This window comes from Cyprinus carpio, chromosome B17 (genome assembly GCF_018340385.1).
Source record: "Cyprinus carpio isolate SPL01 chromosome B17, ASM1834038v1, whole genome shotgun sequence".
NCBI lineage: Eukaryota > Metazoa > Chordata > Actinopteri > Cypriniformes > Cyprinidae > Cyprinus > Cyprinus carpio.
In genome coordinates, this window is record NC_056613.1 from 2812670 (window position 1) to 2833084 (window position 20415).

The window sequence follows — 20415 nt, forward strand, 5'->3', positions numbered from 1 at the left end:
ATCTATTACGAAAAGTGTAAAGAGCTCAGAATATACAGCATTACAATGACTGGTGTTGGTTTCATGTCAACTACTGCTGCCACACTAAAGCAAGTGATAGTGACACAAATCAAAGGGCATCTACAGTACACGTTTGTTTGTTGCTTTTTTTAATTAATTGATGTTATTGTGGTAAATTATTATTTTTTTTGCCACAAACATTACAGGACATTAAACTGCATTTTGCTTTATTGTTCATTTCAGGGTTATTATTCTTAACTAAAACTGAAAACAAAGATACATTAAATACAAATAAATAAATAAATAAATAAATAAACAAATGTAATACACTATTTAAAAAAACAAAAAAAAACAAATTAAACTTATTTTATTTTAGTTGGTTGCCAAGACAACATCTAATATTCATTTAGTTTAATTTAAAGTACTAAATGAACTAAAATTAAAATAACCAATAAAAGTTCTATAGACAATTAACGGGAAAAATAAAAATGACAAAAACAATTGAAATTGTAATTAAAATGAAAATTTAAAAATTTAAATGATTCAAAATATTAATTAAAAACTGTAATAGTATATCAGTTCAGTTAATGTTTTTGTTAACTGCAAATTGCAGGGAATTTACTAAAAAAATTCCAGCCATTAAACAGTGTTTTGTTTTGTTTTATTGTTCATTTCTGGGTTATTATTGTTAACAAAAAAAAAAAAAAAAAAAAAAAAAAAAACGAAATAGAAATGAATATACTGCAATCTGTACAGGGTATATTTAAAGAAAATAAAAAAACTAATAAAAATAATAAAAACACAACAAAATTACTAAAACTTAAACTAAAATTAAAATGACAACACAAAATAAAAACTAATTATTTTTAAATAAAAAGTATAATAGTAAAATAACACTGGCTTATTTAAAATAAGTAGATGGTACATAAGCTTCTTCGTGTCTGTGTGAAACAGTGCAAAATTTTATGTGCATTTCGCACTTGGCAACTCTTAATTTTGGACCCTGCTGAACATACATTCACTTCCATACTCTCTCTTTGAATCAAACGTATATAATATTAAAGCTCTCCAGTGCAGGCGACTTGCAGTCACATTATTGCACAAACTATACAGTAGCTATTATTTTACAAAGCTGGAGCTGACATGATCTCCTAAAATAAATTTCAAAGGGTTGAGGAGCTTTGCTTATAGTCTCTGAGAATGACGGATGCGTACGTCACGCTCGGCGGTGTGCATAAGATGGACTCGGACATGGGGGAGTTGGGAATGGGGCTGCCCGAGCCGAGCGAATCCCTAAACGGAGAAGGTGGCATGAGGGCCACAGAGTCCTCCATTGCCATTTTAATCTGCACCAACTCCTCCTCGTCGTGGATCTGTGCATTGTCATACATGTAGCCATGAAGAAGCCCGAACTTCTCATTTTCAACCTCCTCCAAAGGGGAGGCGGGTTCGTCTGAGTATGCACCCAGTTGCATGGGCAAAATCGGATGCGGGTGCAATTTTTGGGGCTGAAGGGGTGAAATCACCCCGTCGCCCGACTCGGGCAGGCTTATGATCTCATCCAGATCGAGCACCTCTTGATCTGCAATACAATATTGAGGGAGAACACTGTTTTTTTGTGGCACGTGTTGCTCTGGAGTGTAAAACGTCATATCGGCGCCCGCCTTTATCATAGGCATGCTGACAGGCGACTGCCTGAGAGCCATCAGAGGAGGGCTGCCCGGGGGATTGTATCTGATCAGGTCACCCTCATCCTCCTCAGCTACATTATATAGAGTCTTGGTGCTTAAATCAGAAAACTCCATGCCGGGGTTATTGAAGGTATTAGTTAGGGGTTTGATGACAGCCGTCTGATTGGATCCGGCTTCCTGCCTCTTCACGTGTACAGACAGTCTGTGCCACATGTGTTCCCCTTTCGGAGGATGTCTTGAACCTGGTTCAGACCATGACACAGACTTTCCATTAGAACTATGAACAAAATAAAGATGACTGTTATTTCACAGGAACCGAGAAAGGTGAACACAAGAACAACATTTCTGGTTCGTGTAAAAAAATTGTGCAAAAAATATACTGAATATTATTATTCAGATATTTGGCATATGCTTAAAAAAAGTTTATTTTTACAGATCATTCTAATATGACCAAGATCGTAATAACAGTATACAGTAAGCAATTTTATATTAAAGTAACAGTTTACAGTGAGGTCCAAGTCAACAACTACCTTGAAAATGTGGTATTTTGTCACATAAACTTGGAAAGACAATTAATTGGGAACAATTCTGATCCTGCACTATGATGACTAATCAAATGTATTTTGAGTACATTTTTGTAACGAGGGTCAGATTTTCTTCCACTAAACCTCAAGATGCTTTTTGAACATCTCAAATCATGCCAAAGAACATGATTTTCAGCTCCAGTGCTGCTCCCATTAAAAAAAAAAATTGTTTTTTTTTGTAATTATTATAATCTTTTTTTTTATTTTTTTTTTATATCTATATATTACAAATAATACTGCATAAATACAAATGCATAATATAACATTAAAATATTAAATTTAATATATTAAAATATTAAATATTACATTAAAACACAGGAAAACAGAAGCATTTCTATTAGTGCTCTCAAACTTTTGGACCACACTTTATATCCCAATATACATTACAAACAAAAGGAATTTCATCTCATTCTATCATTTTCACTTTTAATCTGAAAGTTATTTAGATTCTAAGCAAAATATCAGATTATTCATAACAAATGAATTAGTCTGGCATCAGTGCAGAAACAGCTTCCATTATTAACACAAAAGACTAATATTATAAACAAATAGTTGCAAGACAGCCAATATACATGTACATACTGTATATTATGCATACTATTATGCAACAATCACAACTGTAAAACAACTAGGCACAGAGATCTTTTACATGTTTATGAAAAGTCCTTCCATCTATTTTTGCTTCTTGCTTTATGTGTCTACTGGTATAAAAATGACAGCAAAATCTCTTCCAGTTGACAAATTTCTACCATTATCTAATACACACCATCATACTGACCAGCGACTCAAAAACTAGTAGTGGAACAATAATAATTCTTGCTCTTTGCCATTACATACATTTAAAGCTACTATAGTCCTACAGTCTCTCCCAGCCCTGCTGCTCAGACGCCCCGGGTGTGCAGGTTTTAATTGTAGTTGACCTGCAAATTACAAGATGTCTGAGACAGACGTTAATTGAAGAAGCTCCTCTAAATGGCATGATCTTAAGATCTGGAGAGAAGCTGGAATAACAGGACTGGACCCATGGGCTCTAGCACAACAGGAGGGAAAGAGACTGTGCTAACACAACTGAACTACTTACTTGGCATTTCCAGATGCGTTCTTCTTGCGTTTGAACATGTTTAGCAGGCTGTTGCTCCTGCAAGCAATTTTCCCATCACCCACATGCATGCGCACCACGTCGGAGGTGGTGAACGCACTGCGCACGTTCCTCTCGGGCTTGGCAATGATTATGTACATTTTTGGAGTGAACATGCAGCCGAGAGCCACTGTCACGCTGAGGCTCACAGAGAACGATGTGGTGATGATCTTGTAGTTGGAGCCAAAGTAGATCGGCACAAAGGCCAACCAGATAATACAGGTGGTGTACATGGTGAAGGCGATGTACTTGGCCTCGTTGAAGTTGGCAGGGACGTTGCGAGTTTTAAATGCATAATAGGTGCAGCTGAGAATGAGCAGGCCGTTGTAGCCCAATGGGGCCACCATGCCCAAATTGCTGGTGTTGCATATTAGAAAAACTTCTCGAATACTGGGGTAGGACTTTATGGGCTCCGGAGGCTCCAAGATGATCAGTGTGACCTCCAAACTCAGTTGCACGCTGATGAGGATGAATGCGATCACCACTTGCGCCCAGGCGCTCATGAAGCGTGGTTTGCGTGTGCATATTTTCTTCTTGCTGCCGGCCAGAATTCGAGCAATGCGGTTGGTCTTGGTGACGAGAGCCGAATAGCACATGGAGGCAGAAAGACCCACGAGGAGGCGCTGCAAGTAACACGAGGCTATGGTGGGACGAGCGATGAGAGTGAAGGGGCAGATGTAACCCAGGAAGATGCCAGCCAAGATGATGTAGCAAAGTTCACGACTGGAGGACTTGACGACTGGCGTGTCTCGGTACAGTATGAAGATGAAGGTGACGAAACTGGTCACTAGGATGCCCAGACATGAAAAAACGACAGCCGCGATGGATTCAGGATGACTCCACTCCAGGTAGCGCAGGGGAAGGGGCTCACAGACTGAGTAGACAAGACAAAATGATTAGATCATACTGTATGTGAGACTATGAACACAATGCATTCAATAATTAATTGTAGTGTTTGATAAGGCAAGCATCCCTATTAATCTTGCATATATTGTGCTATTAATGGTGTGCAAAAAAATTTCTAAGCATCAGACTTTTTATCTTGTAGACAGTAAACCCAAAATTACAGATCAGAATATCAAAGGGACTCTTTGACTTGGGCCAGTAAGCAACCACCTATAGCAGCAATGCCCTGGCAACTACATAGAGCACCCTAGAAATGGCAAAGCAATGCACCAAAATCCACTCAGAACATTCTTAGCAACTGTGTAGCAACTCCCTTGCAACGACTCAAAAAACTTGGGGAAGTTTTTGTTTATTAGGGCTAGGTTTTGACTCAAATATCATGATTCGATTTCATTCTCATTCACAAGCTTGCGATTCGATTTGATTAGCAATTCGTTTTGATTCGATTCAGTACTGATTATTCTGGATACATATCAGGTACAGTGCTTGCCAAATTTTCTCAAGGAAAAAAATCTATCAACTAATGCTGTAAAATATACATGAGAGTAAGTTGGTACTACTACATTTCTATAATATTGAAGGTTAAAATTGACTGATTTGTAGGCTAATATACAACTGCTAAAATTACACTTAAGTTTTTAAAATAATAAAGTTACAATTACATAATAATACATAAATATAAGCATTTAAATGGTTGCTGTCAAAAAAAGAATTGTACTCATGGAAATTACTAAAGTAGTCAAACCTGTTCATTAAGGAGGTGTCCTTTTGGCAATATAGTGTACTGTATGTCTATAGTCATAGGGTGTAAGGGATTATGAATTAATGTTTCCACCAATAAGCAAACACTCTAAGAGGTCAACAGGAGGTTCAGATCAAAACATGCATTGTTGAATATGCATTAAAAATGGTAAAAGCATACACTTTGCATTGCTTTGTGTCTTTGTAGGACTGGCCATCTGAGTGTGACCAGCTCGCTTATGCATCAAGTACTAAAGTAGGTTTCCAGCTCACCTAAAAATAAACAGCCCTTCCACTAAGGGACTGGACGTAAGAAAGAACCATGCCAAAGGAGGCTTGAGAGACTGCAGCAGGAGAGAGGAAACCAATGCTTCCTCATCACCAGCACCAGTATTCACGAGAGCCAGTCACTTTTACCAATGATAAAACTCAAGTTGAGCTTAAGGACAACAATTTGTATCTAGAAATACATGAATCACAAAGAAATTTGTATTTGTCCCACGCACATGGTTTATTCTTGAGCTATGTTGAATCTGTGCATTACAGCAGTAGCATAGAATGGAGCTATACTATAGTGAACTGATGAAAAATACATTGCTAGGACACTCTAGGCTGCTGCATTGACATTGACCATCATAGTGTACGAAAATAGGCCAGAGAAGTAGGCAGTGAAGTAGGGCTGTCACTGACGATAAGTTGTACGGCGCAAGCAATCTGTAAAAATGATAAATGGCCTACAGGTTTCATGGGAAACCTTTTGAAAATAGGACAGTGAAGGTCTTTTAAAAAGCCAAATCAGTAATGTAAGAGTTGGCGAACGGGATTCTGCATGGATGTTTGATGACGCAAAACAAATTGTGCTTGTCTGCGCAAAAATCACCACTGTAATTCTATCATCATTTTAAAATAATCTAAAAATATCTGATGGCTTAGAAAAAATCGTCTGTAGCTATCGGGCAAGATGGCGGATAGCAGCGGCAGCACATAATATCCACGTTCTGATTGGTCAGATCGCCTGTCAATCAAGCTCTTTGCGAATGGTCAATTTTAGGTGTCATTTTTGTCTGGCATAAATGGTGACACTGGATTGTTAAAGGTTGTAGACCAAGTTATATCTTTGAATATTTAGCTTTACAAAAACATTTCAAATTTAAAAATGTTAATTTTGCCACATACACCCCCCCCCCACACAACTATGAAATCAAATAGAGATAAAATTTAGACTTTTGCTTCATTCTTCTGCTGATTCTAGTAATATCATGTGTCCTCTAGATCTTCAGAAGAGTTCTCAACCTCAAGAACCAAAATAGCAAAGCCAACCAAAATGCAAGATTTCAGTACTCTCAACCTCAAGAACCAAAATAGATCATACATTTTCTGAGCAATATTATACAATTCAATGTAACAGGTCTATATATCAGGTTTGGTCTCATTTGTGTCTATTGTTATTTCTCCTGAAGAATTTTAGGAGAAACATCTGACACAGATGATTCTTCAAATGAAAACCAACCACATTTCTGTTAGCACTACACTTTTTCATAGTTTTAATTTACTGAATATTTGGGCTAATATGAGTACTCTTTCAGCTGCTAATAAGAGTGCATTACTTTCAGCTACAACAACTCAGATTCATTATAACGCCAGGTCAAGTCTGGGCCTGAAGTTTATCAAAATGACCACTGCACATGATGGCTATTGCAAATGAAGTACCTTGGAGTTCTTTGTCCGGCCACCATCCCAGCTCACAGGCTTTGCAGGTAAACTCATCCTGGACATATTCATTGTCCTTACAGGCCGTACAGATCCAACAACAGCTCACCTCCCCTTTCCTGATCACCTGTGAAGACACATTATGCACGTTTTTAAGAAGAAATGGATGCAGTGGAAATAAAGGGAACTTTTTTCATTAGAGTTTTTGCTAATAAATATACAAACTAACCTTGATCTCTCCTTTGGAGCAGGGCTCACTGCAGACAGATCGGACCATCTCACTGCGGTTCATCTGGATCATATAATCATCGATACTTAAAACCCCTTCATGCCACGAGCCAACGTTTATATAGTCATAAACGCCAGGCTCCACAAACTGCAGGTTCATAATGTCATACCTTTAAAAAAGAGAGAAGGAAATTCATCTACAATACGACTATTATCATCGCTCATAGTTAGGGTTAGCAATTTAAACAAACCCCTAAACCTAAGTATTAAACTTCAGCATATACTGTAAGTCATCCTATCTTGTGACCTTAAATTTTCTTTGGAATGAATAATGCAAAACGTTGATTGTTGCTACCAAAAGACAGAATTATGGACAGAACATCCAGAAATGCCTGCAAGTGAGTGTTTTTCAAAGTCAGGCCACGGGACTTATTGGATGCACACTCCATGGTGGTTTAAAAATTAATTAACTGTTATTTTTGTGTTATTCATTTAGTGAATAAAACATAGATTTATGTAGGGCAGTAAGTAAGACTGACCTGCCTGGCAGGTCCCCGTTTTCATCGAACCACACGTCTTCTCCAGACACACCAGTAAACGAGGTCTTGAGGAGAAAGTCCAGCAGTTTGCTGCCATCAATGGGGTCCATGGCGTCACAAAGTCCCACGTGATCCGGACACAAGTGCTCATGCATATCATGAAGTCCGTGAGCCATGGCATAGATGGCATTAATGACGAAGCCCATCTTACTGTCCTGGACATAGTTGTCCTCTAGGCTTTCATAACCTGTGAGAATCAGCAAAACAAAAAGTAGTTATTAAACATCACTGCAATGCAACCTGAGCTTTTTAGTCAACATGAAACAACATTTGCCACCCATTTTTACTTCCTTATAGATCTAAACGGCTATTTGGCTACTGGTTGACATTATCCAACAGCCTACATGGCCTAAGTGATGTTAGTCTTTTCATATAGGCAATGTAGTTTTCTTTAGAATAATGTGTTCTAATAAATCATTGACAGTAAATAAAGAAACATGCATTAAGAAAGTAAACAGGGTCAATTTTGATTTCATGTTGCCTGCAGTAAATCATTCAGCAATACCAGCAAATTCTGAAAAGTTCCACATTTTGCTGCTAAAATGTTATTACTGGAATGAAAATCACAATGGAAATCCCCACTGTAATAGTTCAGCCATGGTATTTCCAGACCCCATTTTATAGTAATTTTTGAGCACTTGAAAGGGAACGATAGGGTGTCCAAAGACATCATTATTCCTAAGTCATGGGCGACAGGAAAGTAAGTTCTGTCTTTTTCTATTGGACAGTGAATCAAAAGACAGCAGCATCAAAACAGAAGATCAAACGAAATGCAGTTGCCCTGGCGAGACAAACCATTTATGTAACCCAACTCAGAATTTAATTAGTAATGGACATGATGGTGACATTATTAATTGAGCAAGGAATTAAATTATTCATCCATGTTCTCATTCTCGCCCATCTCCCTCATGAATCAAAGTAAATGTGGTTGACAATTTAAGCAAAAAAAAAACAAAAAAAAAAACAAAAAGAAAAAAAAAAAAAAAAAAAAAAAAAAAAACAAAAAAAAAAACAAAAAGAAAAAGATTGCTGTGTTAATTCAAAGGAACAGGCAATGTCAAAGGACACCCTACAGTACTATCTGGTGATCTGTAACAAGCCAGCAGGAAGCAGTATCAGGCACCACAGCTGATAAATATGGTGTATTTCAAAGATAAAAGAAAACCCAACACATTCAAAGAAAATGCTCATCGTAACATGGCTCTCATATTATATCTGTAAATTAAAGTGCATCACAGCAAGCAACGAGTAAAAGCTAAAACCTAGGCATGCTTCGCTTGTCAATACCTAATTTTTTGGGATGGGAACAAACCATAATATAACTGTGACACTTTGAGAAAAACTGAAACATTAAATACATGTTTTATTAATAATAGAGGCAGATTGCGAGGATTTCTCAGTGTTTCTAACCCCCTGGCTCTCTATTAGATCATTAATGTTCAAAAGCGATATCTTTTATTTGGTATGTCAAAGTTTTGTTTATATGCAAAGTGAAATAATTAGGACTGGAGGCTTCAGTAAGGATATGATACTGTGCTATGATATCTATACCCAAATATCATCTCATCACAAAATTTATCTCATCAGCAATTCCAATAATCAGATAAAAAAAAATTGAAAAACAAACAATAGAGGAATAATGTGCTGTCTAGCTTAATTTATTTTAGATTCTTAAATATTGTTTTTTTATGAATAAAGAATAAAATAGTCACCATATAATTTACTATGACCTTGTCTACCCTATTTACAATGTGACATCAGATTATAATGTGTCTGGTCACTTATTTTTGTCAAAATTAGTGAGCACCAAAACATTTTTCACCATAGTCACAGTATGACATCAATACAATCAAGTACAATACAATACGATTATTTTTTCCCAAGTTGTGTATGTTTAGCAGATGCATGTTGTAAGTGAAGCCGAATCTATAGAAAAAAGAAGAGTGACCCCTTAATTTCTTCTCTCTGAAGGCTCTGATTCCTATTAGCACAAGCAACTAAAATGTTTGGAACTTAAAAGAGTTCCCCACTGGAACATGCAGCAAAGCCAACTGGCATGATAAATCTAGCTGTTATTGGGATATAAAGTTCAAACCAAAGTGCCCTTATAGATGCTCATTTCCTTTTTGGGGGAAAAAAACATCCCAATAACTTCATATATTAGAGGTCAACCGATATTCAGGGCTGCATTGTGACCTTATTTACAATAGTAAACTCTCTTATCTAATAATGTTTACTAGTGATATGTAGTCATATGTAGTAAAAAGACAGAGTCACGCAACATGATTTATTTTGAAATCATATGGTAGTATTATATCAGTCGACCTCTATCTATATTGCTGAATTGAAGTGACTCCACGTTAGCCCTTCAGAAAAATATTGACTTACCATCTTGGAGTTCTAGACAAAGAAATAAGAACAGCAGACTATGACTATTTCTCTGTTTGATTATTTGTAACAGTTTTCATTTTGTGTTTATGTTTACATTACAAAAAGTTCAAATTAATATTTTGCATAAAGATCACCTCTTGCCTAAAACTAATAAAAACGAAAAAAAAAAAAAAAAAAAAAAAAAAAAAAAATGATAAAGCAAAGCAACGCTGTAAAAATATGGACAAACAACATGAAAATAGCATAAACGTAGATCAGATATTAAAGCATTATAATTTAAAGGCATCTAACAAGCTAAAACATAAATATATTGCTTATATTTAAATGTGGCACTGCAAATGCAGAAAATAAAGTCAGGTGTCATTTGACAACATGCTTACTGAGTGTTGTCTCAAAACAGTGCTGATGTTAGAAAAGAAACCCAGCCAGATAGAAATGTGCCATAAAAAGAGTCAATTTACCTAGATCACCTTTTCAGTCAGCAGAGAAGATTTCAAAGATACAAAAAGAGCAAAAACACAAAAATATGATTATAAACCCAATAGGTGTGTTTCATTTCCTTTTGTTTTGGGTAATAACAGCTTGTAGCATGCAAAATGGGTCATTCCTGTTCTTCCGTACCTTTTAAGCTGATGTTAACTGGGAAATGTTTTGAGCAATGCTGCTGTCAATGGGCAACCAGGTGAGACAAGGGCCCACAACTGATCTAAAATATCCAGATAGAAATTTGTTACCCATTCGTAATGGGAAAGTGCCCAAGCAACGTTGTTCAAAAAGTTGTGTATCATCAGCCTTAAATTCTGTAATTTGATCAAACAGGCTGATTTATTTATTTATTTATTTATTTATTGCATGACAACTAGAACTAATAGATCATGATATCATTATTAAACGTTTAGAGCATGTCGTGGGTCTGAGAGGGACTGTTTTAAAATGGTTTTCTTCTTATTTGAAGGGACGATCCTTTTCAGCGAGGGTTGGGGAATTTTCTTCCTCTTAAGTTTCTATTGACTGTGGAGTACCTCAGGGCTCCATTTTGGGGCCTATTCTTTTTTTAATTGTAAACAGTGCTGGATCTGTGCATATTTTTCTCTGGATTTAGTCTGGACGACTTTTTCACTGGAGAAGGCAATAAAGCACTTGTCTTTTAACTGGAAGCAAAGGTTTAGAGTTAAAATGCCTTAAAGATGGATTCGCTTTTCACTTCACAAGACGTCAATTGATGGATTCATTCGTGTGGATTACTTGTTGCGAATTACAGTTTTTTTCCCAGCTGTTTTGACTCTCATTCTGACAGCCCCATTCACTGCAGAGGATCCATCATTGAACATGTAAACCTAAATTTCTTTAAATCTGTTTTGATGAAGAAACAAATTCATCTATATCTTGCATGGCCTGAGAGTGAGTAAATATTTAGCAAATTTTATTTTCTGTATGAAGTTTCTTTTTTTCATTTTAGAAGTTCGTAACATTTGCCTGAACAAAGTAATTAATTCTTAAAAGTTCACTTATTTGTGATTTTTTAATCAAATAAAACTAATATTTAATATTTTATCTAATATATTAGGTCATCTATGATGGGGACATGAAAATGTACTGCATACTAGGAATGACCCATATACAGCCTCGCTCTCCTCATACCTGAGCAGTTCTTCTTATAATTCATGTTTTCTTGTGGATGTCCCGGGAGGCGGCACTGGAAACGATGCTGCCAGAATTCAGCAAACCAGGGGTTTCTATTGTTTGTGTTGAGCTGTAACTTCAGGTAATAGTCATCGAAGGACGTGACCTCCTCCGTCTGTAGCTTCATAGTGATGCCGCCCACAGCTTCCTGCTCGTAGCCCTCCACGACCTCATCCCTGTCTGCCCAGCCATCACTGAAGGAAACGGATCACAAAGTGTCTAATTAGTCCCTAATTACCACCAGCTTCCTCTTCAGTCTCTCACCTGCAATGCCTGAATTACACTGACGCTCGAGTGCATTGACCTACTTTAGCACAGGCTGAAAAACAGACTCAGCATGCACAACACTTACTTTGTGTTAGATGGTTCATCATTAAGTGATGTGATGATGGCTGTCAGCTGATATAATCTTCTCTGATGCTTTTAGCTACAACATTCGAAATATTTCACAACTGGCTGCCTTTGCAATGAATAAGCTGCTATTTTGGGCATGTCAAAAGAGCATGAAAATATTTACATGAACTATATAATAGCAAGATGTAACCCCAGGCTGTTTTTTAGTCCCAGTCCATCCCTACTTGAACGTGTGTTGTTTGAGCTCATAATGAAGGTGTCTTTCTGTGGTCATGGCATCATCAGCACCATCTGCCTCTCAGCATCTTCTCGGCAGCACGCCAAAAACTGACTATTATTAGTTGACACTTCATATTTCATAGATGACAATTTACCACGAGCAGCTGACAAGCATTGTGTGTTCTCAAAGTGATTACAGCTTTCCAAAGGAATGCCACAATCAAGTGTTGCTTCACATTTTATTTAAATTGCTTCAAAATTTAGGTCCCAGGAGTTGATTTTAATTAAAAAACAAAAAAAAAAATTTTATTTTACTTTTTCATATCAAACTGACAAATGGTCTTTGATGATTTGTTGATTGCATTTAACAGATTACACTTTCAATAAAACATTTACAATTAGTTTGTAAAAGGTGTTTTTTGCATGTTTTGGCCTAATTTTTGTTCCATGTACAGCTGTGACCAGCAAGCGTGAATGACATGTGGTGTCTGGAGCACCATGAATTGAAGCAATGATTCAATCAAGGGCTTAGATTTTATCAGGGACGCTATGTCCCTACCAATGTCCGTTGACTTTAATAGTTTTGATCAAACAGTTGAATATATGTATATTTAATTACTGCTATTGTAATTTTGGCTGAATCTGAAATTCTTATATTGATTTTACCTGAGAAGTTAAGGTAAATATGGTAAAAATGTACATCCTTGAAATGGAGCTTTTCGAAACCCCAAATCAGTTAAACCATTGCATTTCAAAGTGATTCACTGTTTTGAAGCACTACAGTCGGAACAAATCAATTTGATTCAGATCGGGACTTCAAAGTGCTTTGGAGCGGGTTTGACTTCAGAGCACTTCAGAACTTCGGAACAGGTTTGTGAATCTTTTGACTGAGATTGGGACTTCAAAGGACGTATCACAATTTTTTTTTTCTTTAAAAAAAAAACAAAAAAAAAAAAACAGTAAAACCATGGTTAATTTTTGTAAGGGATATGTTGCCAGGTTAACAAAAACAGTAATGAATGTACACCTTAAGAGGACACATAAGATGAATATAGAGATGCATTTTGTTTGCTTTAGGATTAAAAGAGCTTTGGATTTCATATTGTTTTATAGAACGATGTTTTTAGAGAAGGGTTTTTGTTTTTTTTTGGATTAAAAGTGTTATTTGTGTTGGAATTTGGGTAGTAGATGAGTACGTGAAAATATCTTTAAAATTTCTTTTGTAATGTTGTTGTAATGTTGTTGGTTTTACATAATCAAAATTGCATAATTATAGTCTGATGAATTTGCTAACATAAAAAAGCTCTCTTTATGAATTATAAGAATGTTAGCTACAATATCTATGAATAAAGACTTTAGATGACATGAAACTTTTGGAGTAGTAGGAGGGGGGGCGGGCTGCTGTTTCAGAATCAAACCTACGCCCTAGGATTCAATTGATTCAAAGTTTCGAAAAGGTATGTTTTTCCCATCATTTGTCATGCAAAACCAAAAAAATGCTATTTATTAAAAAAAAAAAAACACTACTAAAATTAGTCAGTAGTACTTCTTGTGGAACACACAGGCTTGACCTTTGACTTCATTTTTGTACATTTGGAACTTCTGCAATTTTAAATATTTGAAACTTGAATTCTGAGTTCTTATTTTCTTTAATTTGAAAGCTCAGTTGTAGTTTTATAAGCTAAATATTTACAGCTAATTTCACACATTTACAATTCTGAATACAAATGAATACAAATCAACAATTACATTTTGTTACAATATAATTGACTAAATTCATCTCAAATATATAATATTCAAACTAAATCATTTGAACTGTTACTGTTTGCACACTGTTAACTATGTCTTTCAGTAAGTTACTAAATTATATAGCTTTGAATTAGCTTCCTTTAAAACAGTCTCCTTGACCCAGAATAAAGCAGCCTTGTCCAAATGATGTTCCTCTTTTCAGTCAATAGAGACTGCTTTGGCGTCAAGACAGAGGTATAAAATACTTTACACCAACAAGAGAGGGTTCTGCTGATTAAAAAAACTAAAGGGACAGTCATTCATCATTTTAATATCTCATTAATAGAAACCTGCAGCATCTGGAAATCACAATCATTTCTAGCAGAATCCCTCTGATAGATCTGATGCTTTATGAAACTATTAAGGATTATGCTTTAATGCCTCTAAATGTCCCCAGCGTCCCTGAAGTGTCACATTTCATTAAATTATAAATGAATAGTCACCTGCCGATGAGGAGGAATTCTCCAGCTACACCAAGGCGTCTCATTGCCATGAGGAGACCACGAACAGTCATCCCCTCACAGAAACACACCACCACGCGAGCTTTGGGCAGACGCTCTCGCAGTTTCCTCAGCAGCCGGTCAAAGTGTTTCTCCCCAGCGTTGCTGTAGATCTTGTCAGAATGTGCAATACACAAACCTTCCTGAGATGCAAGTTCTTTAAAGGCCTCCATCCCACTCTCTCCATAGTTCCCTGAGGAACAACAGCCAACACAAGAGCATCTAAATCAGAGAGTCTCTCAATGCCTCAGTCCGGCTCAGTGTCCATGCAATGAGTTTGGCACTGTAGTCTGATTTAAATTACAAGTGTCACATCCTACCTTAATAATCTAACAAAAAAAAATAAAAAATTTAGTTGCCTATTTTTAGGCAGTTGCCTATTCAGAATTTAATAACTGGCTCTTTTTCTTTTATGAGTATAAACTTCCATGTTAACATTGAATTGGATTTTTCTAAATTTCAGGCATTATCTATTATTATATACATCCAACAAAGTATTTCTAGAAACTTTAGATGATATTAATCCTCAATGTTTGAAATGACTCTTATGTTTGTTATTGGTGTATATGATGTTGGAACTACAGATGATGACAGATATTTGATTTCATTGAATGATTTGAGAGCTCAGCTTGTGACCCTGATTGTGCTTTCGAATGCTGTTAAGAAGATTAGATTACAGTGTTACTTTTTAATCACAGATTGGGTTGTATTTGGAATAATGTGATGGGATACGAGACCAACATCAATCTCTTGATAATGATATGGTGATTAAAAAGTCTGTTCAAAGACACTCAGCATGCATACTGATTGTTTGACCTATAGAGGAATTTAAGTGATATTTGGATTCAAGAACTGTAACCTCTGGTTCTTCTGGTCTGATTTCACTTTATCATCCCAAACAGACCTATTTATGTTATTTAAAATGCAATCTGGGCTATTTTTGATAGTCAGCTCAAGATTGAAGCACGAGAGGATCATGTAGAAAAAAAAATCACAAATAAGATCTATTTAAAACCTGATCTGTTTCTCCTGGACACCAGTGAGACTAAATGGGGTGCAAATGGAGATTTCAGCTTAATTCTCCTGAGAAAAAGATCCCAATAATCTCACATGCATCTCCACAAGAGTTTCAAAGAGATCCTAACATCCTAAACTACGCTACGTTTTGCAAAAATGACAAAGTCTGCAATTATAAATTAAAGATCTCACTACATTTCTCATAAAATTCTTTTAAGACCAGAGGATCTGACCTGCTATGCACAATTAATTTTATAGCTCTATAATGAGAACTGACTAATTTGTGCCTTTTTTTCCTTTTAGTGTGTTTTAGGAGAACCATCTGAGATACATGTTGATACTTGAGAACAGCTTCAGAGCTGTAAAAGAGCTATAACTCACCCTCGGTGTGAACTGCTGACACATACGTCCAGTTGTAGCGTTTAACGATATCCAGGAGAGCTCTGGCCTGAAGAGTGTCAGAGGGTACGACCCTAAGAAAGTACTTATAGAGGGTTTTATCACTCAGATCAATGCTTGTAGCCGAGTACGCAATCTGAGGGATGTTGAACAGCTGCAGCAGGTTCTGAACTTGAATGGCCACTGAACTGGATCCAGGTCCAATCACACCAGCGATGGGCTTTTTGGTGGCCGGTGGTTGAGCGGAAGGATTTGCCTCAACGCACCACTTCGTCCCGTCTTTGTCATCACGGATGGAGATAAGCGAGTCTCTTATGAACTCAATACTCTGTTCCAAAGCCACTGATGAGTGCCAGCAGGAGTCCCTGATCTCACAACCCAGAGTGATGTTGGGAAGAAGGTTTGGATCAGCGTTGATTCTATCTAGTGTATAAAACATTGCTTCCACTCTTTGGATCCCATACTGTTCCCTGATCTCCCCGCACTTTCTTTCCGCGACCTTCTCTGCCGCAGGTTGATGATGGACAGAAAACAGAGCGCCGATGATGATATCGCCATCCATCCTTGCCACGGACCGGGAGGCTGCTCTGGGAACCACTGATCTCTGATGAACATCAGCTGATGAGATGGGACAGGTGCAAAACAATAAGACTGAGAGACACAAAAAGAGGAGGACATTCATTCTTATCATCATCATCATCATGATCATCCTCATGGTGTCAGATGTCTTCAGTTAAAATCAGCTCCATCTTGCTGGTAAGAGACAATGATATTTGTTGCATTCCAGTCCAGCCATCATCATCCACACAGCTTCCCTGCAGATTGAGGATGAGAATTAATCACTTCAGATCACATTCTAGCAGCACCTACAGATGTGATTAACTGTCATGGTTTGTTCTTTTTTAATTCATGCCAGTATATTAAAGTCTGATGAGCCAGAAAGCCACTTTGTCAAAGGATGATGACATAATCGTTCATAATGAAAATATATCCCTTTTTTAATTTTTTTTTGTAGATGAATTCTGATACAGACATTTGATATTCACCGACAATACATATGCAAATCATCCTAGATATCTGCTGTGGACATTTCTGAATCAAACAGACATTGAAACAACTGACAGAGGTTTCCTAAACATGTTCCGTGTGTCCTGTAGATGAGCTGTTCTGTGCTATGATTCAACTAAAATATAATAATCAGCATGCAATAACTCCTAAGAGGACACTAGTTTAGTGATCTGGCTGATGTATTATATCTGTGTCATGCATTCAGTGCTCATTTAATCAGCTCACCTGAAATCACAGCGCGTGTCATCACATCTCTCTCCTGAGCTGCTGGAGCACAAACTGAGCCTCCTGTTTTCATCCTTCAACATGAGCGCAGGAACCTCCTCCTTTATCATCACGGCTCACCCACCAGACACACAAATACAGAGGAATATGAGAGAAATATTATACATCACATTTAGCCAAGTATGTGTTATGTGTGCCTTCTTTACAATGAACAAGTAATCTAAAATGCATTTTTTGCTGTTTTTTCAAAATAGTACTTATTGCTATATTATCCACATTCCCCTTCAATTATGAAAACATCTCCAAAAAAAGGCATATACATACAGATACACAGATGTCATACAATTGATAATTGCAATAAGAAGACATCAATATCACATATCACAGAAATTCAGTCACATAGCCTATATACTTAAAGACTGTATAAAATAAAATACCTCTGTGAGATATTTGAAAACCTCTTTGATGTTCTCTGTGCTCATATATTCATGCTATCTAAAATATTAACATAGATATAGAACTGAATTATTATCAATACTTCAAATAACAAGTAATGAATAAGAACCTAATAAGATTATTGAATTGTGGGGCACTTTAGAGTCCATTGCAATAAGCAGGTGACAGAGCCCTCTGGTGGTGAGATTAACGTACTGCGCTTGATTCACACACTTATTTGACCTTGAAATATCACTGATTCTCAATGTCCCACAATTTCACTTGCCATTAATTTATAAAACAGCAACATTGCTAGGTAATACATTTTCAAATGTTTAAAATAAATACCTGACACGTTAGTTTTTTGAATAATTTTGAATTATGAATGATGAACATAAACAATTTTTTGTTGAAAACACATTTTATTGGTCATAAATTTAAAAAGGACAGTGCTAATAATAGTAACATTTGAGTACACTGCTTTGGGTATTTGGAATAAACAAGGTAAAATTAATAATTTGAGAACGAAATATCAGTGCATAATATTGTTGAGTTCAAGATGATCATTGAATGTATTCAAACTCTCCTGATCATTGAGTCCCATAAAAACTAAATCTGACTTGAGTTTGAGCCACTTCTTCAACTCTACTGAACAATCAGTTTGACCGTGATTGTGAGAATAAGTGATCAGGAAGATACATCAGCCTTCCACATTAAGCATAATATGAGCTCCACAGCCTTTAATGTTGTATTCAAGTGTGTTTAGAAAATGAGCTCTGACAGACCCTCAGTTACCATTAGTAACAGAGCAAGCACTTGCTAAGAGCTGTTTCCTGTGAGAAACTGAATCTTCCTCAAGATGGTGTTCAGAGACTCAGAAAGAAAAAACTCCTGTTGAGCTGCATTCAAATGTCCATAAAAAACACAACATGTTTCCATATTAGAACTATTAAATCCATTACAGCTGTTAGTTAATGAGAAAGGAAATGTCTGTTGTCAACTGTGTGTCTCACAGGAAGCATGTTAAATCCCACACAGAGACACTGAGGAGCCCCGATCAAGCCCAAAGTGTGTGTGTGTGTGTGTGTGTCAGACACGCTGTTAGCTTATAAATGGCACCGCAAAATGGCGACCAAGACGCTGAGCTCCGCAATTCTTCTGTTGTTTTTGTTTGTTTGTTCTGTTTTTTTGTCATTCTTCTTCTATAAGTGTTACCAGAGACAAACTCCTTAACATTAGGCAAAACATCCCAGACAAAAAATTTTTCAGTTTTTGATTATTCGGACGTTTTGTTGGACATTCTAGTCGGAGGTACAGCTGTGTTGTTCAAATGCGCATACAGACGCAGAAGAGGGAAATGCGCCGGTGCCCTGGTGAAGCTCCACGCGCGTGGCTTTCGGACTGCACTTCCAAGCATTCATCTCGCAAATGTCCGTTCCCTTCCTAACAAAACGGATGAACTTCTTCTCCTCACCCACACCAATAAGGACTTTTCAAACTCTGCTGCACTGTGCTTCACTGAAACCTGGCTGAGTGAAGAGGTGAAGAGGTGGTGGATTGTGTTTCTACATCAACGAAAGTTGGTGTTCAGACGTAACATCGCTGAAAAAGGTATGCTGTCCTAACTTAGAGGCACTCATCATAAACTGTAAACCTTTCTACTCGCCGCAGGAGTTTTCCTCTTTTATTCTCGTGAATGTGTACATGCCTCCGGATGCGTGCGTGAGTGCCGTGATGCAACAGCTGGCCGAACAAATAACTGAAATGGAGCAAAGGTACCCAGACTCTATTTTAATCATTCTTGGAGATTTTAACAAATCAAATCTCTCCCGTGAACTGCCAAAATACAAGCAGCACATTACATATCCCACCAGAGACAGCAATATATTGGATAACTGTTACACAGCAATAAAGGATACATATCACTCTGTGCCACGGGCAGCTTTGGGGCTCTCTGATCACTGTTTGGTTAATATTATACCGACCTACGGGCAGAAACTGAAATCAGCTAAACATGTATTAAGGACTGTTAAAAGATGGACTAATGAAGCAGAGAGTGTTTTACAAGCTAGTTTTGACCTCAATGATTGGAGTGTTTTTGAAGCTGCAGCCACCGATCTGGACGAGCTCACAGAGACTGTAACTTCATATATCAGTTTCTGTGAAGATATTTGCATGCCTACCAGGAAATTCTTATCATTTAATAATGATAAACCGTGGTTTACTGGGAAACTCAAACAGCTTCGTCATGCCAAAGAGGATGCTTACAGAAGTGGGGATAAAATATTGTATAACCAGGCCAGGAACAGACTAACAAAGGAGATCAGAGTGGCTAAAAAAAATACTCCGAAAACCTGAGAAAAGAGCTGTCAGCAAACAATCCGGCGTCAGTATGGACTGGTCTGAGGAACATCACCATGTACAAGACACCTCCCCCACAGTCTGTGGAGAATCAACAACTGGCTGATGATCTGAATGTGTTTTACTGCAGATTTGAAAAGGATAGTCTACCACCCCCCATCCGCTCTGATCTGCATTTCACACATTCACTTACCACCCCTGCAACCCCCCCCCCTCCCTCCCTCCCCCACCATTCAACCTGTGCTTAAGGTCTGTGTAGAGGAAGTGAACTGGGTCTTCAGGAAGCAGAAATCTAGAAAAGCTTAAGGCCCAGATGGTGTTTCACCTACCAGTTTAAAAGTCTGTGCTGACCAACTGGTCCCCATCTTCACACAGTTT

At 37.2% G+C, this 20415-nt stretch overlaps 1 protein-coding gene across 3 annotated transcripts; it reads right to left on the bottom strand.

Moving 5' to 3' along the window:
- Positions 1–880: 880 nt before the first annotated feature.
- Positions 881–17384, bottom strand: LOC109106776 (metabotropic glutamate receptor 1-like). 3 transcript variants are annotated; one of them, XM_042743019.1, is made up of 10 exons: positions 17242–17384; positions 15931–16763; positions 14476–14725; positions 11630–11865; positions 10450–10458; positions 7538–7784; positions 7000–7168; positions 6771–6897; positions 3357–4287; positions 881–1968 (listed from the first exon to the last, which is right to left on the bottom strand). In XM_042743019.1, exons 2-10 carry the CDS (start codon positions 16661–16663, stop codon positions 1164–1166), a joined length of 3507 nt encoding a protein of 1168 aa, XP_042598953.1. In that variant the 5' UTR covers positions 16664–16763; positions 17242–17384; the 3' UTR covers positions 881–1163. The 3 variants fall into 3 exon arrangements, with proteins under 3 accessions (XP_042598953.1, XP_042598954.1, XP_042598955.1); XM_042743021.1 differs by having other exon boundaries at positions 1701–1933; XM_042743020.1 differs by lacking the exon at positions 10450–10458 and having other exon boundaries at positions 882–1968.
- Between the last annotated feature and the right edge of the window lie 3031 nt (positions 17385–20415).

Coding starts and splice junctions, on each gene's coding strand:
- LOC109106776 (XM_042743019.1), bottom strand. CDS start 16,663: ATGAGGATGATCATGATGATGATGATGATAAGAATGAATGTCCTCCTC. Junction 6,898..6,999: donor GCTCCAAAGGAGAGATCAAG/GTTAGTTTGTAT, acceptor GTGTCTTCACAG/GTGATCAGGAAAGGGGAGGT. Junction 4,288..6,770: donor GCCGGACAAAGAACTCCAAG/GTACTTCATTTG, acceptor TTGTCTACTCAG/TCTGTGAGCCCCTTCCCCTG.